We start from the raw sequence: 24930 nt of genomic DNA, 5'->3' as shown, positions 1-24930 counted from the left end.
GGATGAGGGGTGACGTGACAGAGGTGTTCCAGTATCTCAGGGGTTGCCACAAAGAAGAGGGAGTCAAGCTATTCTCCAAAGCACCTGAAGGCAGGACAAGAAGCAACAGATGGAAACTAACCAAAGAGAGAAGCAACCTAGAACTAAGGAGAAATTTCCTGACAGTTAGAACAATTAATTAGTGGAACAACCTGTCTCCAGAAGCTGTGAATGTCTGAAATGGTATAGGGTTTCCTGCTTGAGCAGGAAGTTGGACTAGATGACTTCCAAGGTCTCTTTCAACATTGTTGTTGTTGTTATTGGCATTATATAATAAAATGCGTATTTTTTTTTCCATCTCAGAATGCATATTGCTCCAAATAGTAACTTCTGTTTTGCTATGCCACTTTTAAACCTTCCTTTCTTTTTTACACATAGGTTAACATTTATCGTTTAGTGACCAAAGGATCAGTGGAGGAAGACATTTTGGAGAGAGCCAAGAAGAAAATGGTTTTAGATCATCTAGTTATTCAGAGAATGGACACTACAGGAAAAACTGTATTACATACAGGCTCTGCACCCTCTAGGTGGGTGTGTGATAGATCCTCCCTACAGTACAAAATATTTTATTAGTGAGGTGTAGTTCTTTTGACAACTTGATGATATTCTCTACAGATAGTTGCTTTTCACAGTTTATCAGAAAAGTAGTGAGGGTTACAGTCAAATCACCAAATGTCTGAGCTATTTACCTCAGATTGAACTAAACTTCTTGGTTTCCCAGCTAGAATATGCAAGCTGGATAAATTATTTACTTCAGTTTTTCTGCCCATTTACAGATATATTACTGAGAACTCCCATTTCTCTTCATTCCCGAATTTTTGGGATATGGTAGAACAGACATGTCAAACACAAGGCCCGGGGGCCGGATCTGGCCTGCAAAGTGGTTTCATGCGGCCCGCGAAGCCATCCTGGAAACAGTGAGGGAACGGCCCCCACTGCCTTGGCCCTGGCCCAAAGACCCTCCTTCTGCCAGAGACCCTCAGATCTGTCCCACTCCTGCCCAGGCCCCCATAGGCACCCTTGATGCGAACGATGTAGAGCTGGCCATGCTCACCCAGTAGGCCATATGCACTCTAGCCACGCCCACCCAGTAGGCCATGCCCACTCTGGCCATACCCACCCGGCCCCTTGAGGGCAACCGCAATGCTGATGCGGCCCCCAATGAAATTGAGTTTGACACCCCTGTGGTAGAAGATGCCTTCCTGTTCATTCTTCTACAGCAACTATTCTGTAGAGGCCAAATTGAAGTTGCTAAAAAAGAGAAAAATGATGAGGGAAGGATGAGATAGGTATTGAAGAAGAAAAGGATGTGAGCAAAATCAGAATTTCTTTTTTTATATATACATTATCAGAGACAAGAATTCAGAGCAGAGGTCTCCAGCCTTTCCAGCTTGGTGGTCTGGTGAGGGGAGAAAGAGGATGGTTCCATGTGAGCAGCAGGTGCATGCATGAGTATGCGCACAAGTGGAGCTGCAAATACGTGCAGTTCACTCACATAAGTGGAGATGCACACGCCACTTGCCTGGCCCAGTACCAAATGGCCCACGACCCAGTAATGGGTTGTGCCCTGGGGGTTGGGGACCTCCTGATCCAGAGGATAAAAAACCCAATTATATCTTAATGTATGATTATTTAAATACTGCCCAACTCCACACAACTCTGGGCAGCTTACACATTAAAGCCTGGAAATGACAGAACATAAATATGCATGCAGAAGAAAAAAATACATAAAAACTCTATATGGGCTCAACAACTGCTCTGTCCCAAGGTCTAGGAGTAGCCAGATTTTTAGTGACTTTTTGAATGTGGGGAGAAAAGCGATATGGATCTCTAAGCTTGTAAGCCGCCCTGAGTCTTCGGAGAAGGGCGGGATATAAATGTAATAAAAATAAAAATAAAAAAATAAAATTTCAGAATTTAGGTGCTATGACTGAAAAAACAGGCTTCCTAGGTCCCAATAGGTGACATTGTTTATTTGAGAAGTCCTGGATCTCACCTAATTTTCCTGAACTTAACTGAGCAGACAGAAATATTGGAGATCGACAGTTCTTGCAATAAACCAATGCTTGACCTATGAAGGGTTGTATGAGTGGATGGTAGTCAGCATTTGGAATTGCACTGGAACCAAATGATAACTAGTTCAGCTTTCAGAGCAGTGATGTTACTGTTGTCATAGTATGCATACTTATTAATGCCTGGGTTGCCATGCCTGTGCTATCAGCACTTTGGAGTGGCTTCAGGAACATCTCCATGTAGACCTATCTAGTAGGCCGTTTGTGAAGTGACTATGGTGTGAATTACCATCTGAATGGCTTCCTGACCCAGAATGGGCATAATTGCTGCACTGGTTATATGTGAAGTTTGTCTGGGTCACAACTACCCCCTGGTTTTGGGGGAGAATCTATGAGTCCAAGATGACCCCCAAATTGCTGTTCTGTGCAAAACTAAGGGTGTAATATCCACAGGATTGTAAGAACCATTCGGTTTTGTCAGAATTGAGCTTGAATCTGTTCCTCATCTACACTTGCATACCCTCCAGATACCAAGAAGCAGAATCAACAACATGGCCTAGGTTGAAATATACAGGTTGAGGTATCCTCAGCATTCCTTAAAACTATTATTCTTCATTTTCAGCTCTACTCCTTTTAATAAAGAGGAACTGTCAGCTATTCTAAAGTTTGGTGCTGAGGAACTTTTCAAAGAACCAGAAGGGGAAGAACAGGAACCACAGGTACAGACAAATTAAACTTCCTTGCATTTTATTTAGCTGTAGTTCAAAGCCAAAATCCAATTGTATAATTTTATTTCATATTCTTAGGAAATGGACATAGATGAAATATTGAAGAGAGCTGAAACACGGGAAAATGAAACTGGACCATTAAGTGTGGGAGATGAATTGCTTTCTCAGTTTAAGGTATTAACATGTATGTTTACTTGAAAATGAGCATTTCTAAATTTGATGGTATTCATTTCCACATAAGCATATATAGAGCTCTAATTTAAATTAGTTTAGCCTCTATTTCCATTACATCAGAGCTTTTAATGCAGAGAAACAGAAATAATTGAAACACGTTTGGTTGAATGTGCAAGTATCACAATTAAATGAATTGGTTTCTTTTCAGTATTTTATTGGCTTGGGCTTTGTACAACACAGATAATCCTCACTGACTGACTGCTTGTTCAGTAACTTCAGTTACAGTAGCACTGAAAAAAGGTTCATGACCTCTCCTTGAAGTTAGGATCATGTGATTGTGAATCTGGTGTGCATATACAATGATCATGTGATCACTATTTACAGCCTTCACATCTCACTTCCAGCAAGCAAAGTCAGTGGGGAAGCTGCAGGAAGTCACAAGCTGAAGTCATGTGATGCTATGCTTAACAACCAAGGGTATTCATTTAATGACTGCACAGAACTGATATCATAAGTTCTTGGTTTAATTTATTTTAATTTTTGTATATTATGTGCTGTATATAGTGTTTTAATTGCCCTGTACACCGCCCCGAGTCCTTCGGGAGAGGGGCAGTATATAATAATAATAATAATAATAATAATAATAATAATAATAATAATAATAATAATAATAATAATATAATAAAACAACAACAATAACAATAATAAGTAATAATAAATAATAAATAGTAATTATTAATAATAATAAAAAATTGGGTGTGGTCACATATTTCACTTTATTACTTTGTTACCTAGTGACTAAGTTGATGATCCCAGTTGTAGTTGGTAAGTGAGGAGTCATATAAAAATTCTCATTCTTTAAAGTTGTCAATCCAAATTGCTGACATGAAAAATCCAGATTTTTCCTCTGCTCCATAGCTATCCAAATATCCATATAATCTATTTTATAGAGTTCCTACAACTTTATAGATCTTAAAGTTATATGGAACCTGCAGCAAAATAAATAATAATGTTTCCCTTTTCCGTTCTGTCAGAAGCTGTTGACTAGATTTCACTTCTTTCTTAACTTATAAATCAAGATATTGGCCATGGGGGCTGGGACTAAGAGAGAATTAGATTAACTTTGGTTATGAACATTTGTTCTTGCTAATTCTGGTTTTGAGGATTTGGAACAAAAGCATTAATTTGTCGACTATATTCTTTAAGCAGGGTTTATTTGGTAATTTATATATTTTTATCATAGTATGTTCAGTGTATAGTGTGTGCATTTGTATTATATCTGATAAAACAGTATTTTTACAGGTGGCCAATTTTTCCAATATGGATGAAGACGACATTGAATTGGAGCCTGAACAAAATTCAAGAAACTGGGAAGAAATAATTCCAGAGGTCCATAGACGAAGATTAGAAGAAGAAGAAAGACAAAAGGAATTGGAAGAAATTTATATGCTTCCAAGAATGAGAAACTGTGCAAAACAAGTAAGCTTGACTTTTGAAAAGGGTTCACTTTTTAATTATCTTTTGTTTTAGAACAATCATTTATTTGAAATGCTAACTGTTAAGATTGAATTTGAGCACCTCTGCACTTTTTTTTTTTTTGGAAAAAAATAGATACTAAGTTTTAATGGAAATGAAGGAAGACGTTGTAGGAATAGAAGGTATTCTGGATCAGATAGTGACTCTGTCTCAGAAAGAAAACGACCAAAAAAACGTGGAAGACCACGGACCATTCCCCGGGAAAACATTAAAGGATTTAGTGATGCAGAGATTCGGAGGTAAGGAAAACATCATAATGCATATCCTAATCTATTTCAATTTACAAAGTAAAAACGCTCCCATAGCATATGTGTTTGAAAACTATTTTTTTCATTTGGGAAGGTGAAAAATTCTATTAAAATTCATAGGTTTTTATTAAATTGGAAGTTAAAAGGTATGGTTGAATGCTTCTGTAAATTCAAATAGCAGTAGAAATTAATTAGATTTGGGGTATAGTGTAAATAAATATCCAACATTCTTCAAATTGATAAATATAAATCAATAAATGATCACATGTTCTTTGTTAATTTGTACTGTTATTTATGCAGATAGTATAAAGTATCTGATATTTTTATATATGCACATCAGTTTTTTGAATGGTCTTCATATGAACTCTGAGACATTCATTTTTAATTTGTCATTATTCACTAAGATTGATAAATATGTTTCTTTGATGTTTGCTTATATTGGTTTATTTTAAAAGAAGATTAATTTCTCAATTTATCAAACTTTTTCTCAGGTTTATCAAAAGTTACAAGAAATTTGGGGGGCCTCTTGAAAGGTAAATATAACAAATGTGGAATTCTTTTTTTGTCATTTTATTGATTTTTTAAAAAACATAAATCACTTAATAATTGGTGAACAGTGTGTTGTCTGGGTTACAATTGTAAAACAATCATTAACTATTGATTTCTATAATCCATATCCCAAATAATAGTTTTAGTTGATTTCCTCTTTTCCCAAAAAACAAAGCTGTGAGTTAAGGAGAAGTGGGTGGAGGACCACAGTAGCTAAGTCCTTGCTGATTGGACCCTCTTTGCGATTACCTGGCTGGCGGCGTCTGTGGGAGGAGGAGAAGGACACAGCTGCTCAGTGGAATGCAATAGGAGAAACTGGAATGTGGAGAATACTGCATTCTAACTGCTGAGTGGAAGAAGAGTTTACCAACCAGAGAAGTGATAGGTAATAATTGAGCACTGTATTCGGAATAGAAAACGGAGGACACCAATGGCCTCTCCCAAGGGGAAGAAAAGAAAGATGGCACAGTGTTCACCAAACAGTAAGGAAGATAGAACCAATACACAAAAACAACAGAAAATTGACAGTTTCTGTCAGCCTATACCATATGCAGTGGGTCGTGCATCCTCCCCCTTTCTCCTGCCGGATAGCTGCGAGGCTTTGGCAGTGGGATCTGCGGGCGCAGGCCAAGGAGAGCCAGTTGAGAAGCCAGTTGAGAGGCTCGCTAATCCCTCCGCGAAATTGGATGGCAAATGACTCAGCAGTTTTAAGTGAGTCAGCTCCAAGCCAGGATAAGGGACTAGAGTTGGAGTTTGACAATCATAGTGGATCAGCTTTAGGGCTTGAAAACCAGCTAAGTGGTAGCATAAAGGATTTCATCAGCCGGCACAGCATGCTCACTTCTCAGACAGTCTGGGCCATTTTTGACCAGTTTGCAGAGGTGCATTTAAAGTTGGACTCTGTGATCAATCTTGTTGCTGCGGTACAGACGGAAAAGCCGCAGGTAATTTCGACTGGTTGCCAAACAGAACGACCTGGTCAGATATCATCAATGGTGCGAACGAGGGAAGGAGTAAGTAGACAGCATATTGGCGGAAAAAAAGATGGTGACCTGGATGGGCCTGAAATCCCACGGCACAGGTGTGTGGGGGGAAGCAGGCGATTGTTGAAGGAGCAGATTGTATTGAACATATATAATTCTGAGACAAATGCGGGTAGATCGACTTCAAAAAGACGGATAGTGACCTCTTTGTCACAGCTTACTCGGAGTGACAAGGGGGAAATAGATCTGGTAGCATATGAATATCTTCCACAATGTGATAATTATTCCAGAATTCTTAAGTTCAAACAACAGCTCTTTCCAAGTCTGTTCACGCGAATGAGAGGATTCTTGGCTTTTTACCAAATTTTACCAACCCGAGTTTTTTCTAGTAGTGAAGTCAGCCCGTTGATCCAGAGAGCCCCTAGGGAGAGTGGTGCAGCGCATGGGACAGCTGACTTGAAAAGTAAACGAAATAGGGAAAGTAAGTTAACTGAAACAGGGAGGAGATCTAGCATTACAAAGGAAATGTTGGCTGAGGTTTTGGTTCCAGCTACTGTGAAAGTTCCTTCAATTGGTGTAATGCAAGATGAGATATTTGACTCTGCCTGCTTAGAAACTTTTTCTTTACTTTCATTAACGGAGCAGCAAGAAGTACTTTAAAAACTTAAAGAGACGAGGAAACTGCTGAAGCAGACCATTTCCTCTGCCACCCCTTTGGTGCCGATAGTTCTGTCCCCATTAAGTCATGACGCAGTTCTGGAGAGTCAGCAGCTTATAAGTTCGGGAAGCCGGATATCTGCATCTATACAGCATAAAGTGCCAGAGACAGCTGACCTGACAGTGCAAAGTGCTGTGGGACGAACACTGGAGATGGAAGGTACCCATGAACGAATCTCCCAGTCCTCAGTGGCAAAAATGATACCAAGAAATGACGTAAGCGCGGAGCCTCAAGTAAAATCATTTATTGTGGAGGCAGAGATTAATAGATCTTATGGATCTGCAAGCCTAAAAGCAACAGGCAGAGAAATGATGCCTAAACAGTCTTCTATGGAGCTCAGGCAATTAAATGGGTGTGTAAGCGTAAACGGGGGAGGACGGGTGGAAGAGATTATTCAAGAAGCCTGACTAGGAAATAGTGAGCAATCACTTTCTTTAAGAGTCCACTTCCTCTCATGGAATGTGGCAGGATGGAGAGGGAGTTGGTGCACAGATGATTGTATTAAATTTTTAAACAGGTATCATGTAATTGCCTTGCAGGAGACCAGGGTTAGTGGTGATGAGGCCCCAATTGAGCTCCCTGGGTTTAATATTTGGCAGCTGCCAGCAAAGAGGGTAGCTATAAAGGGAAGAGCTTCAGGAGGGTTGTGCATTTTGGTAAAAGCCGAATTAGGTTGGAAGGGAAACGAGATATGCTCGTGTGCCAGCCCTTAATTTTTTCAAGCAATCCATTTGGCATATAGAGGGAAGTCAATGGTATTTATAAATGTGTATGTCAATCCAGCAATGGGCAATCTGTGGGAGGCACTAGAAGTAAAGATATTAGATATACATAAAAAATTTATAAAAACACCTTTAATTTTGGCAGGAGACTTTAATGACCGTGTGGGTCCTTCATTGGAGCCTTTTGTTGAAAATGGTACAATTCCAGATGGTTATTTACATAACCAACAATTATGGGACTCTCAAGATAGGAAAAAGAATAAAGATGGGGGGAAATTTCTAACAATGGTATACAACTGTAACCTTCAAATAGTAGGCCAGTACACAGAGGTTAGAAGGTACCCCATAACCTTTTTGGTCCCAAGGCATGTAGCTCTATTCATTACTTCTGTGTTTCTCACAGTTTAGTGGTGGGGGCTACTTCGGTCTTGACGTCACCAAGGCCAGAAAGTGATGATCTTCCGATTGAGATGTCCCTGGCACTCCCCTCTGATTTAAGGAAAAGGAACCAAATAATTCAACAAATAGGCTTCAACTTGGATATAGCCCAGGAGAGAAGGCTAACATGGAAGAGGGTTGATGGGAAAGCAGTGACAGAATTTATGAATTCATCACGTATGGAAGCCCTAGCGCATATATGTTCAAATAGTATGGGTGAACAAGAGCTTATAGTATATTTTGTGGAAATATGTCAGAAATTGAAGCATTTTTTCATGACTACTAAGTCAATAGGCCAGTTTGATTCTAGTTACTCAACATGGTTTGATAATGACTGCAAGGAAGGGAATAAACAGCTTAGGAAATCACTTAGGAGATACTTAATGAGCCCGAATATGGAATTACAGAAGAAGTATATTACCATGAGGCAGAAATATAAGCAGCTACTGAAGAGGAAAAAGGCTTCTTATATTGACGACTTATGGGCTGGCTTAGAACAGGCAGCAAAGCTGGCCTCACCCACACACTTTTGGTTGGGGGTCTCAAAAATTATTAAAGATAGAAAACCAATAAGTGACCCAAATATTACTGCAGAAAGTTGGGAGAGGCATTTGGCCACTCCAGCAGTTGTGGAAAGCTCTGATGAAGTGATATCCTCTCTGAGCTTGATACAGGGATATGAAGCCTTACCCCAGTGGGCAGAAGTGTCAATCACAGAGGTGAGGCATTTAATTTCTTCCCTGAAGACAGACAAAGCTCCAGGACAGGATGCGCTCCCGGCATCACTGTTTAAAGAAAACATAGCCTGGTGGGCGCCTGTCCTGGTGGGTCTCTTTACTTTTATTAATAGAACAGGGCAAATTCCTGCCAGTTGGCGTACATCAATAATTGTTCCATTACATAAAAAAGGCTCTAGAGACAATCCGGATAATTTCTGGTTAATTAGTCTAATTGATATTTCAGCAAAAATTATGCTAAGTATTTGCTTCATAAATTAGAAGACTGGATAAAGAGAAACAACATTCTAGCTGAAGAACAGTCTGGCTTCAGGAGCGGAAGATCTACAATGGACAACTGTTTTGTGTTGGACCATCTAATAACAAAGTTTAAGTTTTGGAAAAAACCATTGTACATGGCATTTATAGACCTGAAGGCAGCCTTTGATAAAATTGATAGATCAATTCTATGGGATAAATTAGAGGCCATGGGAATAGAAAAGAAACTGCTATATTTCATTAGATTGTTATATATGGAAACCCAGGTAAGAGTTTGAGTGAACAAAACAGGATCGGTAACAAATGCAATTCCAATTAAGAAGGGCGTAAGACAAGGTTGCATTTTAGCCCCAACACTTCAATTTATATTTAAACGATTTTCCAAAATGTCTGGAAGACTTACCACTTCATGGGCCTAGTATAGGAACAAGACAGGTAAATTGCTTGTTATATGCCGATGATATAATTTTGCTGTCGGCCTCACAGTTGGGGCTACGAAGGTCACTAGGAAGGTTGGCAGCATATTGTATAAAAATCGTTTGACAATTAACGTAGAGAAATCAAAGGTAATGATATTTAGCAGGCAACAAAAGATGAGGAGATGGGTTTTAAATGGCAGAAGAATAGAACAAGTTCAGTCATTTACCTATTTACCTAAGAGCCTTGGTGGAGCAGTGGGCTAATGCCTCCTTAAGTAACACCAGCTGCCTGCAATTAGTGCAGGTTCGCATCCCACCAGGCTCAAGGTTGACTCAGCCTTCCATCCTTCCGAGGTAGGTAAAATGAGGACCCAGATTGTTGGGGGCAATTAAGCTGACTTTGTAATAATGCCGCTTGGGGGGTGTATGAAAGCCCTAATAAGCAGGCATATACATAGAATGAAGGCTACTGCTAAGCTTGTAAGCCGCCCTGAGTCTTCGGAGAAGGGCGGGATATAAATGGAATAAAAAAAATAAAAATAAAATAAAATATTTAGGGCTAGTATTCCAGACAAATGGTAAATGGAATAAGCATGTAAAAGCCGGAGCTCAGAAGGCCGTGGCTCGGATGGCCCAATTAAACAAACTTATTTTAGAGAAAACTCCATCTTCATTAACCCCAGTGCTAAAGGTCTTTCAAGCAAAAATTGAACCAATACTTACCTATGGGGCAGAAATATGGGGATCAGTTAAGCTGCCTGGGCAGGAAATTCCTCAAAATAAGTTCCTGAGGAGAATTTTGGCAGTGTCCCCTGGAACCCCAGCATGCATAGTAAGGGCAGAAACGGGAGTCCATGCGATCAGCACTAGGGCCATGCTGAAGACCGTTTATTATTGGCTAAGAATATCCGAGATGGAGGAAGGGAGGTTACCTAAGCTAGCACTAATGGATCAGATTGCTTCAAGTAACAAAAATAATTGGTTATCAAGAGTTTTGAAGCGGGTATCTAGCTTTGGTATTCCGTTAAACTGGCAGCAGTATGATCATAGGCATTCGATTTTGGATTGCACAGAGATTTAAAGACATAAGTGCACAATCGGACATCGCACAGGTGACAGTAGCAAAAGTTTGCCCCTGGTTATCGGCTAATAAACAAATTTTTAAAATAGAAAAATATTTAACCTTGCCTTTATCTCCCATCATAAGGAGATTTTTTTACCAAATTGAGATTGGACCAAGTTCAAACAAACATGCTTTGGGGCAGATATAGGGGGATTCCTGTAAGTGAAAGAGTCTGTTTATGTGGGACGGGGGAAGTTGAAACAATGTCCCATGTAATTTTTGATTGCCCCTGTATTCATATTTAAGGGAACATCAGTTGGGCAGGATCTTTTATACTAGTACTCCTGTGTCTAAAGAGCACTTCTTGCATCATTGTTTGTTAGGCTCTAATTTGCAGTTGGTGAAATGGATTGCCAAATATGCTGTAAAGTTGATGGAAATAAGAACAAAGTTGGTGCAGCAGAGTGTGGTAGATTGTAGGAAAGATCACTTGGTTTAAAAATGTGATTTTAAAAGTAGTTTTAAGACTGTTTGGGGTAGACGCAGGGGTGACATTGTAATATAATTTTAAGCATATTTAACCTGTATCTTAAATCATTGTATTCTATCCTGATTTTATTTCGATTGTATTTTGTTTCAGTTTCATTTAAATTGTACTTTATCCAGTTTCATTTGAATTGTTTTTGTCAAGTTTTAGTGATATTTTGTTTTTGGAACTTGGCAATTTGATATGGCCCAAGGGCTAATCTATAAATAAAGATGAAAGAAAGACCCTCTTTGCTTTTAAACTGCCAGAGGCTGCTGGGAAAAGCTACAAAACTGTGAGTTAAGGAGAAGTGGGTGGACGACCACAGTAGCTGAGTCCTTGCTGATTGGACCCTCTTTGCTTTTAAACTGCCAGAGGCTGCTGGGGAAAGCTACAAAACTCTGAGTTAAGCAGAAGTGGGTGGAGGACCACAATAGCTAAGTCATATAACAAAATCAAAAATAGTGGTGGTACATTCAGGGCAAGTTCATCTGGGATTCCTTTCATCTCAGCATGTCTGGTTTAGATCAGTGCAACACTTGTTTTGCAGCTGTCTTTCGCAGCACTCTTTTCAAACTGGGAAACTGTCCTATCTGTACACAAATTACTAGTCTACAAGGACAGATTATTCATCTAGGGTCTGTAATCTGCGCTCTTCAGGCAGAAATCAGGTGTTCAGTTCAGCCCTCCTACTCTACTGAGCCTCCACGCTATCAGCCCCCTCTACCGCAAAGATCCTGCAGGAGAAGGGCAGTGTGGACAACTGTGGGATCAGGCAGGGTGAGAGCTGTGAACCATAAACCCAAAGCTTTAGCAGATACAGTGCCCTTGCTGACCTTGACAGGGACATCAAGGAAACAGGTCAAGGTAATTGTGATGATAACTCAAATAAGCAGGGGACCATGGTCCGAAATGAACTTGTTTTTGACAGGGAGAAGTGCGAATCAGGTATTACACATCAGTCATGCAAGAATAGAAAGGTACCCTAAAAGAGAAGCCACCTTCTGGTTGGTGATTCAATTATAAGGGATGTAAATTTAGGAAAGGATACAGAGGTTTCAAAAGAGGTCAGGTGTCTTCCAGGTGCTACTGCCAGTAGGGACAAGAAGCGTATTTTCAAAATAGTCAACAATGCCAGCAAAGACTGTGATGTGGATGCCATTGTACATCTTGGCACTAACAATCTGTCCCAAAACGATGTCCTCTGTGCAGAACGATTTCCAGAGCTTGGGGCAGGAACTCAGCAGAATAGGCTGTAGGCTCACTTTTTCAGAGGTCTTACCAGTGTATAAGGAGCAAAATGGAAAAGGCCAGCGTATAGCAGAATTTAATATGTGGCTAAAGGAGTGGTGTAAAGGAGAAGGCTTTGGTTATATTAGTCACGATGTCTGTAGCTGGTCCAATGAAAAAATGTACAAAAGACATGGTCTGCATCCATCCCAAGAAAGGGACTGAGTTACTTGGCAATAAATTCACAGCTTTCCTGGAGGAATATTTAAACTAAACAATGGGGACAGTGAGTTAATTGATACAGAACATCACTGTCCCCGGCAATCTAAGAAAATAGGGGAACTCAGGCACCACACAAGTTATGTAGCAAGTAAACACAGGGTCAGTCATAAAGGACTCAAATGTCTATACACCAATGCGCAGAGTATGAACAGTAAGCAGGGTGAACTAGAAATTCAGGTAAATGAGGGCGGATATGATATTGTTGCCATTACGGAAACATGGTGAGACGAAACCCACAAATGGAACACACAGCTAGAGGGATTTAAACTATTTAAAAGAAACAGACTAAACAAAAGAGGAGGTGGAGTTGTTCTATATATAAGAAATAACTTTATCTCTACAGAAATAGAGCACAACAATGATGAAAACTGTAAACCTGAACGCATTTGGGTCAATATAAAAGGGGGGAAAATGACATTGCCATAGGTGTATACTATAGGCCGCCCAACCAAGCAGAGGAAATAGATGAACCTTTTGCTAGTCAGCTAACTAAGGTATGTAAGAAGCACATCACAATAGTAATGGGGGACTTTAATTACCCTGATATCAACTGGGAGACAAATTCTGCACCAACTGGAAGATCTAACAGATTCCTGACAAACCTAGCAGACAACTTTCTCTCCCAAAAAGTAGAGAAGGGAACTAGGGGATTAGCCATATTGGATTTAATTCTCACTAACAGAAATGAAATGATAGAAAGTGTCGAAGCCACAGGAACCTTGGGGGGAAGTGATCATGCAATATTGGAATCCAACATTCTGGAGACACAAACAATAGAATACAGCCAAACTAGAGTCTTGGACTTTAAAAGAGCTAATTTCAATAAACTTAGAGAGACCATGGGAAGAATTCCATGGATGAGAATCCTAAAGGGGAAAACAACTCAAGAAGCTTGGGAAATTTTGAAAAGTGAGATAATAAAGGCCCAGTCTAGCACAATACCAACAAAGAAGAAAAATAACAGCTTTCAAAAGAAACCAGCATGGCTGCATAAAGAACTCTCTGATAAACAAAGATAAAAAGGACAAATATAAGAAGTGGAAAGAGGGGCACATAACTAAGGCAGAATATCAGCAAACAGCCCGTGCCTGCAAAGATGAAGTGAGGGAAGCTAAGGCTCAAAATGAACTAAGGCTTGCGACCAAAGTCAAAAATAACAAAAAAAGCTTCTTTCAACATATAAGAAACAAGAAAAAGGTTAAGGAAAAGATTGGTCCATTAGTGGGGGAAAGTGGCAAGAAGGTGACAAGCAACAGGGAGAAAGCAAAACTATTTAACTCATTTTTTGCATCTGTCTTTACACAAAGGGAAAAAACAGTCCAACCTACCAAAACCAGTGCCATAAAAAAGAGAATAGAAACGCAAGTTAAGATAGGCAAGAATATGGTAAGTGAGCACCTGTCCAGCCTAGACGAGTTCAAATCACCAGGACCAGATGGATTACACCCCAAGGTTCTCAAGAAACTGGCAGATGTGATCTCAGAACCACTGAACTATATTTTTCAAAGATCCTGGAGCACTGGGGAACTACCAGAGGACTGGAAGAGAGCTGATGTAGTTCCCATCTTCAAAAAAGGAGGGGGGAAAATGGATCCAGGAAACTACAGACCTATCAGTCTGACCTCAATACCTGGGAAGATTCTGGAAAAGATAATCAAACAACAAATCAACGAACACCTTGATGTGAACAAAGTTATCACTAAAAGCCAACATGGGTTTGTCAAAAACAGATCATGCCAGACAAATCTTACTGCATTCTTCGACCAAGTGACAAAACTAGTGGACCAGAGGAATGCTGTAGATATAATTTACTTGGACTTCAGTAAGGCATTTGATAAAGTAGTTCACAACCTACTACTTGATAAGATAGAAAAATGTGGGTTAGATAGCATCACCACCAGATGGATTCGTAGCTGGCTGACAGGCCGTACTCAGCGTGTGGTCCTCAATGGAACTGCATCTACATGGAAGGAAGTGTGTAGTGGGGTGCCCCAGGGCTCTGTTCTGGGCCCAGTGCTCTTCAACATCTTCATGAACTACGGTATTTGGATGAGGGGATAGATGGGGAACTCATCAAATTTGCAGACGACACCAAGCTGGCAGGAATAGCCAATACTCCAGAAGATAGGCTTAAGATACAGGAGGATCTGGACAGACTCGAACACTGGGCACTATCTAACAAAATGAAATTCAATTGTGAAAAAAGTAAGGTTCTACATTTAGGCAGAAAAAATAAAATGCAGAGGTATAGTATAGGTGGTACCTTGCTCAATAGTAGTAACTGTGAGAGGGATCTCGGAGTCCTAGTGGACAATCACTTAAATATGAGCCAGCAGTGTGCTGTAGCTGCCAAAAAAGCCAACACAGTGCTAGGCTGCATTAACAGAGGGATAGAATCAAGATCACGTGAAGTACTAATACTGCTTTACAATGCCTTGGTAAGGCCACACCTGGAATACTGCATCCAGTTTTGGTCACCACGATGTAAAAAAGATGTCGAGACTCTAGAAAGGGTACAGAGAAGAGCAACAAAGATGATTAGGGGGCTGGAGGCCAAAACATATAGGGAACGGTTGCTGGAATTAGGTATGTGTAGTTTAACGAAGAGAAGAGTGAGGGGTGACATGATAGCAGTGTTCCAATATCTCAGGAGCTGCCACAAAGAAGAGGGAGTCAAGCTATTCTCCAAAGCACCTGAAGGCAGGACAAGAAGCAATAGATGGAAACTAGTCAAGGAGAGAAGCAACCTAGAACTAAGGAGAAATTTCCTGACAGAACAACTAACCAATGGAACAACCTGCCTCCAGAAGTGGTGAATGCTCCAACACTGGAAGTTTTTAAGAAGAGACCGGCCAGCCATTTGTCTGAAATACTATAGGGTTTCCTGCCTGAGCAGGGGGTTGGACTAGATGACCTCCAAGGTCCCTTCCAACTTATTATTATTATTATTATTATTATTATTATTATTATTATTATTATTATTATTATTATTATTATTATTATTATTATTATATTAAAATATCCTCTTTTGCAAACCTTAAGTTAATACAATTCTTATTGTTTTGATAAATCACAATTAAATATATAATTTTTTCCCCAATATTCCTAAAAATAATAATTATATCAGTATAATATTTCTTTTCTATTTAATCGTTCTGGTTTTCTTATCATAGATCCTGTTACAGTTCTTGTTTTAGTTTATTTGTAATTTTGGGACTTGCTCATACGCACTAGGGCACGGGTTGGCAACCCGCGGCTCCGGAGCCGCATGCGGCTCTTTGAGCCGTCTCCTGCGGCTCCCAGCCGCCCAGTGCGCGCGCCCCTCTTTGAACGGGCAGTGGTGCGCGCGCACCTCTCCAAATGGAGAGTGGCACCGCCCGTTTGGAGAGGTGCGCGCACACCTCCCCGAATGGGCGGAGGTGCGCGCGCACCTCCCCAAACCTTTGGAGAGGTGCGCGCGTACCTCCGCGCGAACGGGCAGAGGTGCCGCTCTTTGAGGAAGCTGTCGCGGCCCGTCTCCGAAGCTGCCGCTTTCGGCAGCTTTGCAGACGGGCCGCGGCAGCTTCCTCAAAGAGCACCGCCCCTGCCCATTCTGAGAGGTGCGCGCGCACCTCTCCGAACGACCGGAGGTGCGCGCGCACCTCCCCAAACCTTTGGAGAGGTGCGCGCGCACCTCCGGTCGTTCGGAGAGGTGCGCGCGCACCTCTCAGAATGGGCAGGGGCCCTGCTCTTTGAGGAAGCTGCCACGGCCCGTCTGCAAAGCTGCTGAAAGCGGCAGCTTTGCAGACGGGCCGTCGCCGTCGGGCAACCGGGAACCGGTTCCATCTCACTTTTTAAAAAAATGGCAACCGCGTGAGTCCGCGCATGCGCAAAAAACCGTTTTGCGCATGCGTAAAACTTTTTTTGCGCATGCGCGTGCATGGACACGCGCACGCGGCTCCCACTTTTTTAATTTATGATGGAACCGGTTCCCAGTGGCTCTTTTCCTTTTTTAGGTTGCCGACCCCTGCACTAGGGGATGCCTATCGCATAAGGGAACGTTCGCAAGTTGAGAATTACCTCTATACAGAAACAATTTAGAACAAAACCTACAGATTTTAGCTTATTCTGTATAAACTTGGTATAAATTTGTAAAAAGCTAAACAATACAAACTGAAATAAAACAATACTAAAAAATCAGGAAAAAAGAAAAACTAATACAGTGTAATTAAAATGTTAATGCTTCATTACTTAGCTATTAAATCAAATAAAGTTACATTTGTATAAATTGTTATGGTTTCATTTTCAAATAAGAATTTTAAAGATCTATTACAAGGAGATGGATTGATTGACTTTCCTTCCTTATTAAGAACTTTATTGATATGTCTAGCATTAATGGTTTTCCAGGTTTGTTTAATGAAGTAAAAATGTTTGATACATTGAAACTGTAATTGTAATGTTAACCTGTTGCAGATTAGATGCCATAGCTAGAGATGCTGAATTAGTGGAGAAATCTGAGATAGATCTCCGGCGGCTTGGAGAGCTTGTACATAATGGATGCTTCAAAGCTTTGAAAGACAACTCATCTGGACAAGAAAGGGCAGGTACAGAGTGCTTAACAACAGCTATGTGGTATGAACCCAAGCAAAGAGTTCAGATTACACTTTTTGCTCCATTAAAAAATCATAACATCCTTTGATCGTGCCCTTGAGTTTATGAACAGGTTATTACTGAAATGGCTGACAGCAGTTTCCCATTTGTTGTAGTGTTTTGTTCTCGTCCTGTTTCCAGATATATCCAGTATAATATGTTTGTTACCTTAAAACATTACTGGCAACAGTCATAAAAATTAAAAACTGAAAAATAGTTCTAAAGTAAATGGGAGACACAATTATTTTCAATAATTTCCATTCTTTTGTCCCTTTTGGCTAATTCTAAATATGCACATTAATGTATTTCTCAAATGCTATATTAACTACTCTGGCGTCTAGTCATGCCGGCCACATGACCACGGAGACGTCCTCGGACAAGCGCTGGCTCTTCGGCTTTGAAACGGAGATGAGCACCAGCCCCTAGAGTCGGAAATGACTAGCATGCATGTGCAGGGGAACCTTTGCCTTTACTATCTATTGGGCTAATTTTTCGTTGTGTAAAACCTTACTGTTTTAAGAACCTAAGAATGGATCTGCCTCTTAAACTTGAACAGTAAAAATAGTGCCATACAAGAAGTTAACAAGTTACATTAGCAATTGGATCCAGAATTTCTGTCACTAAGTGATGTGGTCATAAAGTGTGACCCCACACGAATCCATCACTTAGTGATAGCAATCCCAGATTCTCCTTTGCTGTCATTAACTAAGTCCCACCTGTTGTTAATCAAGGACTCAACCCTATCCAGACTATTCCCAGCTTGGCTACTTCCAGCCCTGAGCCTCAGTTCTTCTAAGATAAGTGGCTGTCTCCCCCTCAGCTTCACCCAACTGCCTACTCTTCATCATCTCTGCCATTTGGCTTTCTTGCTCCAGCCTTGCCATTTGGCTTTCTTGCTCCAGCCTTGCATGGCTGAAGGCTTCCCCAGAACTGTGCAGTCCAGTAGCTGTTTGCCATTTTGCAGCTTGGGATTTTTGGTGCAGTGCTTCTGGGCCTGGAAGAAGCCCCTGAGCTGCAACATGCAGCCACCCCAGCCCAGCGAAGCCACAGTCACCCCAGGAAGCCCCAGGACCATGGCATGAAAGCCTCAGCTACTCCAGAGAGGCCCAGCCATCTTCACCAACCTGCACTCCAAGGCACCTGCCACCCAGTGCTCCACTGCTCCAGTTGACTTTGCCATTTTCTTGCTTCTGTTGCTGATGAGGTGTGGCCCTTTGCAAGACAGCTGCTGGCTGCACGAGAGCTTCTTCCCCAGGTCTTCTGAGGAAACTGTCAGGTGCTACCTCAAAAAGGCGGCCATTTGCAGTCAGCTGCTATCTTTTGAAGGACCAATATGGGCACACTTGGTCAGCATCAGGAGCAAGAAGACAGCAAAGATCAGCTGGGTGTGGAGTGCAAAAGGACAGAGGTGGTAGAGGCATGTGACCGGGGTGGGGCGAGTTGAAGCACACCTGTACTCATAAGTCCGAGTGGGCTGCCAGGTACCCAAATTTTGATCATGTGCCTGCCAGGTCAGTGCAGTGACTGTAACTTCAGGATCTGGATATAAGTACCGTTTGTTTTGCACGGCTGTAACTTTGAACAGTCACTGAACAAATACTCATAACTCGAGGACTACCTATACACATAATGTTACCAATATTAGGTAGTGCTCTGGTAAGCCAGATTCACTTAACAACCACATAATTCACTTAAGAAGTGATTTGTTTAACAACTGTGGCAAAAAAGATAATAAAATGTGGCAAAACTCACTTAGCAAACTGCCTTGCTTAGCAGTAAAAAATTTGGGCTCAACTGTGGTCATAAGTCAAGTACTATTTTTATTCATAATTACTGTCAGTTTTACTTGATATTTTTAAAAGTCAACATTCCTAGTCACTTTGTATCTTATGCATTATTTGTTTTTGAGACATAATTTTGTCTAATTGGTTGTACCTCCTTTGGGTGGTTTTGTATTGAACTGTAGGGCATTTTGGTTTTTTCATGTTTTGGAGAAAGTCTAATACTGTTCTTTGTTGCATTCTAAATTTAAGGAGGTAGACTTGGAAAAGTTAAAGGCCCAACATTCCGAATATCAGGGGTACAAGTAAATGCAAAATTGGTCATCTCACATGAAGAAGAGCTGGCACCATTACATAAATCCATTCCTTCAGATCCAGAGGAAAGGAAGAGGTTTGTATGTCCGTACTTGTTTCCTTAAGCAGAAACTCTGACATTCTTAATCCCTCTGACAAGTGACTTCATTCGCACTAAGGAGTTGCTATTTTATTGTGGCTGAATTCTGAATTAGCTCCTCGGCTTGCTAATCCTATTGCCAATTTGGTGACACTATTAAAGTGACTGTGGTGTAATGATCAGTGTATTATCACTCCACCCAAATAACCTCATGTTAAACATTTTAATGATCCCAAAATGATCACAGATCATTCATCATTTATCTGTTTTCACAGAACTGTTAAGATACAGTGGAGAAACAAGTTTACATTGGTAATAAATATTTAATTAAACACGTGTTCTTTCTGGTTTTTTTATTGCTTGCGTTCTATTCTTAGACATTACTTCTGAAGTATACTCACTTTTTATTTAGATACGCCATTCCTTGTCACACTAAGGCTGCTCATTTTGATATGGATTGGGGTAGGGAGGATGATTCCAACCTTCTAATAGGCATTTATGAGTATGGATATGGTAGCTGGGAAATGATAAAAATGGACCCGGATCTCAACTTGACACACAAGGTAAACCCTTTTTCTATTTATTGAACATAATGCTACTTGAAAGATCAAAGCTGTTTCTTAGTTCACAATGATTTATTTGGAACTGTGTTGTGAGAGATTAGTTGGTGCCAAATTATGTTAGTTGAATTATTTTGGATTTTATATTTTTACTATTTCTATGATGTCCACAGAAAAATCAGGAAAATATTCTTATATGGATTCCCCTTATCTTTTTACTGCATTTTAAACAGTAAAGTATTTCAAAGCCATCAAAATGTAAATATTCTGTCCTCAACAATGCCATCTATTCGATTCAGTATGTGTCCATAAGAGAAAAAAGTGCCACAAATTGAATGTACATTTTGCCGTATAGTAACAGGGTAATATTACAAGAGTGAATAGGAACTTATATGTAATTCCTTATTATTCCATTTCATCTGTATATGTAAGTTTTCTTTCTTTATCATGCTGGAGTATTTGCTTATTTATTGTTAATTTTATTCCATATTTATTACTTTATAATTCAAAGTGATGAACATACATAATGTTCCTTCCTCCTCCTACTTTCCCCAGAACAAAAACTGCCTCTCAGTGTTTTTATGTATTGCACTATACAGATAGATATAAGGATGGTAGGAAGTTAAATAGATGAAAACATTCTACTTTAATATGAACATTTACTGGTTAGGAGCATATATTATATTGTGAGCCTCCCAAACTCAGTTTGGAATGGGCAGCATCAGATTTGAATCAAATAAATGTAACGTATTTTCAATTTTAGCTTTTCTGTCCCTATCCATTTTATTGCTACTGATATATTCTGAAGAAAACATTTTAAATTGTACTTTCAGATTCTGCCAGATGATCCAGATAAGAAACCCCAAGCCAAGCAGTTGCAGACCCGTGCAGACTACCTCATAAAATTATTGAATAAGGATATTGCAAGAAAAGAAGCACAAAGACTTTCTGGAATAGTAAGTAACATTTGTTGCAGCAAGAAGCAGTACGCTGAACATACATCTTATATATATGTAATATATTTGTTTACATTGTTTACATTTTGAAATTAACTATATTTGTCCACATACAGATAGGTTAAATCAGGATTCTCCCTGAACAAATTGTTCATGCTTCTTTATTAATTAGTTCTGGGTATGATTCTTATTATTTCTAAAATTTAAAACACAACTGATTGATTTTTAAAAACAATAAGACACTAAAAATAAGCCTTACTATCTTTCTGATACTCAGAATACTTTTCTGATATTTAGGGAGGTTCAAAGAGAAGAAAGATAAGAATGAAAAAAAGCAAGATCATAAAAGCAATAAAAATGAAAGAGGAGTTAAAGAGTGACACCTCACCACCACCTTCAGATAAGTCTGATGAAGAGGAAGAAGATAGCAAGGTGAATATATTGGAAATGTTATCTGCTAAATTTATTTAACTTTTTTATTACCAGTCTTCACATTGGGAAAAATGGTATAAAACTGGTATCAAAATTACAGGTTCAGAATCTAAATGAAATTTCTAAGGTGATTCCTGGTGTATTTGTGTTTTAGATCTCATAATAAACTAGCTCTCTAAGGCAACAGCTTGAGGAATGTAAGATTTTTTCTTAAACCTGTTTTATTATATTGTACAATAAATGTCTAGTAAAAGTCATTGCTAAGTAGCAGTGGAACATTGCATATATTTATGATATTTAATTCCTGTGTTTTTGAAAATATTTCTGAACCTCTTATTTGACCCACTTATTTGAACTAGCTGGTCTGACCTGATGGGGAACATTAGGGTTTTTTAATGGGTTTTTTATTGTTTTTATTGTTATTGTAATTTTTAATTGGGCATTTGTTTAATTTCTTTTTAATTTTTGTATTGTTATTTATATATGCCCTGTTAACCGCCCTGAGTCCTTCGGGAGAAGGGCGGTATACAAATTGAATTAATAATAATAATAATAATAATAATAATAATAATAATAATAATAATAATAATAATAATAATAATAATAATAATAATAATTTGAAATATAGATTTTAAGAAGATATTTTCTTTATTCAAAAAAGAGCAAAGTTTTTAAGTGTCTTTTTACCTCAAAAATGTAACATTATTTAAAGTTTCCTGAGCTAAGAATCAAAAATTGCAGTCTACCTAATCCCCAGTTTCCTGCTTGTTTTCATTCCTTTTTTTTAGCAAATTGCAAAATAAGATTACGTTTATTTGTTTCTTAAAATCTTAAAAAATATGGCAGGGATTTTGACCCAAGTAGGGCCTCTTAACATGGTCAAGAATATAACATTCTAATAAAATTATTAAAACATTAAAAGAAGAGACTAAGAAAAAATGCAGTTAGGATGATAAATAGTAAAAAAAGAATGGAAGAAAAAACTTAACCACAGTATTAAAATAAAAAGTAGAATGAAATATTAGACATTCAGATTCTACCAGATGTTTTTATTTGTTTTATGATTATTTTTAGGTTACGCTTAGGATTTTTCCAGTGATTGCTAGGCTGAAGAAAAAATAAGTAGTGATTAAACAAATGTTTAAAATTGTAAAATCAACTGTTGCTTGAAAAGATTTTTGTTTTAATGAAATACATTAATGGAAATAATACAAAAAAATGGGGAAATGGTAGATACTTTAAGCATTGTTTCCTTCATCATTGATTATAAATAGAATCAATTTGAAAATTAGATTTATATAGCAAAGAATGTCCAGGCATTTTAACACCCCAAACAATCTACCTGTATTTCACAGAGTAATAAGAGATATAAAAAAAACTTCTTGCAGCCAATAATTGATAAGTGGAATAAAATAGAAGAATGTGTCAGAACAAATAACAAAATGACTAAATAATACCATTGTTTCCTATTGTTTTTGATGCATATCACTTGTGCATTTATATGTCAACAAAATGTTTAGATTTTTCATTTCAGCAGATATGTTTATATGTTATAGGATGAAATGGTTTCATTGAAAAATCCAAGTAAGATAAAAATGGAAAAAGAAAATGAAGAAAATCTTGATGCAGATATTGCTTTGAAAAAGCAGGCTGATGAAAAAAGAGAAGCTAAGGAAAATAAAAAGGAACTAAAAAGGGAGAAAAAAGAAAAGGAGGACAAGAAGGAGATGAAAGAAAAAGATATAAAAGAGAAGAGGGAAAGCAAAGGAAAAGAGTATACCCACAAAGAAAAAGAAGTTAAAGAAGAAAAGGTAATTAAGCCCTATTAGATTGCCTGATCTCTTTTATAGACAGGGCTGTATTCTAGTATTCAGGATTGGCCATTCTTTTCCAAGGCATTCACATGTTACATCAGGAGCTTCACTCCAAATGCACATGGGGCAGGAAAAACAGCAAAATGTAATTAAAATTAAATAATGATTGTTATTTTTCCTTTTTTTTGCATAAAATATTATAGTTTGGTTACAGCTTTTTAAACTTATTGACAAACCTATCCCATGTTGAGAAGTGAGTGGAATACTCAAACCTGCAACAGAGGTTCTGCACCCCAATTCAATAATATGCTTCATTTGTAAGCTGTGGGTTTTTCCCCCCTTCAGTTCGCTCTTTGAATGAAATCTTGGCAAGTGGGTGCTATACAATAACAAAGCATATGTAAAATGTTGAGTATCCGTTGAGTTGAGTGTTCATTGTTGGCAGCACTTTAGACTCTTTTTTTTTAATTTCTAGACAAATGATTATAAATCTGACAGCAAAGACAAAATAAAGAAAACGCCTTCAGCAGACACACCTGTTCATATAACAGCAAGCGGTGAACCAGTTCCTATATCAGAAGATTCAGAAGAATTGGATCAGAAAACCTTCAGTATAGTAAGATTATCTTCAGCATTAGCAATGAAATAACGTATTGTCATTTGATCATATCACTTTGCTTGCCTTATTGTGAATTGCATATGTACAACCTGTTGTCAGGAAAAATCTAGAGTTAAATAACTAATGGATTCAGGACTCTGGCTGATTTCTAGACAAGTAATGTTTTATCATTGGCAACATCAGCTAATATGGAAGCAAAGACATGTTGAGGGGTAGAATTTTCTCAGCAGGCAAAATTATGCAGAGTTTCATTGGGCTCTGACACACCGTTGCCATCTCCTCAAAGTCTCCTTCTGCAAAATGGCATTGCTGGCTAAGGTGTTGAGTGATTATGGCAGAATATCTATTGTTATTTGATAAATGTATATCCTGATTTTCAGATTAGAGTTAGCGCTTCTATTTTTCTGTACAATTGAGGTGGACTAAGCTGAGATATAGAGTGACTGATCTTAAGTCACCTGGTGAGCTTCCATGACTGAAGTTGGACTACAAACCTGGATCTTCCCAGTCTTGGCCTAATATCTTAACCTATTAGATCTTCTTTTAGGAGGATAGCTATGGCAGCATTTAATGTTAGATTATTCTACTACACTTTAACTAGCTGCTTGAGAGACTAACTCTATATATTTGCCGGGATTTGGCCCCATGTGAATTATATGCTGTGTGAATTGCATACAATTGATTTTTAACTAAAATTCCAAAAATATAATGTAATGCACTGAACATACATGACTCCATATTTCTTTAGATCTACGGAACAACTATATTATTAAAAGATCCTTTGCCATCTACTGGTATTACACATGTTGAACATTCTTGAATTTTTGTTTTGGTCTTCATAAATTCTAAATAATCACAAAGTGGGCTTTATAGATGGATTGAGATCCTTTTTGTTTTGTTCCAGGGGGGGTGAAATCATTTGATTTCTGATTTGTGCTGCTGGAAAGAGCAAGATTAGATGAGGAAAAGAAATCACACAGGTCAACTTGTGGTAGAAAAGCAGCATAATTTTATTGAGTTCCTTCTTATCACATGCCCTATTTATGGCAATCTATACCATGTCAAATATACATGGCCTAGCCC

The 24930-nt window shown here is 38.8% G+C and overlaps 1 protein-coding gene across 3 annotated transcripts in view; it reads left to right on the top strand.

Moving 5' to 3' along the window:
- The window catches only part of CHD1 (chromodomain helicase DNA binding protein 1), an 84110-nt gene that overhangs the window by 53563 nt on the left and 5617 nt on the right, over nucleotides 1-24930 (top strand). For all 3 annotated transcript variants that reach the window (XM_081320547.1, XM_081320546.1, XM_081320548.1), the window contains 13 exons: nucleotides 418-566; nucleotides 2674-2770; nucleotides 2858-2953; nucleotides 4256-4432; nucleotides 4565-4728; nucleotides 5229-5270; nucleotides 17115-17245; nucleotides 19325-19463; nucleotides 19879-20029; nucleotides 20860-20982; nucleotides 21280-21414; nucleotides 22971-23225; nucleotides 23704-23844. In XM_081320547.1, the coding sequence (XP_081176673.1) occupies nucleotides 418-566; nucleotides 2674-2770; nucleotides 2858-2953; nucleotides 4256-4432; nucleotides 4565-4728; nucleotides 5229-5270; nucleotides 17115-17245; nucleotides 19325-19463; nucleotides 19879-20029; nucleotides 20860-20982; nucleotides 21280-21414; nucleotides 22971-23225; nucleotides 23704-23844 (1800 nt within the window). The remainder of the gene's footprint in view (nucleotides 1-417; nucleotides 567-2673; nucleotides 2771-2857; nucleotides 2954-4255; nucleotides 4433-4564; nucleotides 4729-5228; nucleotides 5271-17114; nucleotides 17246-19324; nucleotides 19464-19878; nucleotides 20030-20859; nucleotides 20983-21279; nucleotides 21415-22970; nucleotides 23226-23703; nucleotides 23845-24930) is intronic.

Source organism: Vipera berus (genome assembly GCF_964194415.1).
Source record: "Vipera berus genome assembly, chromosome: 2".
Lineage (NCBI taxonomy): Eukaryota > Metazoa > Chordata > Lepidosauria > Squamata > Viperidae > Vipera > Vipera berus.
The sequence above is the reverse complement of the archived record's forward strand: the minus strand, read 5'-3'. Positions and strand labels throughout refer to the sequence as shown.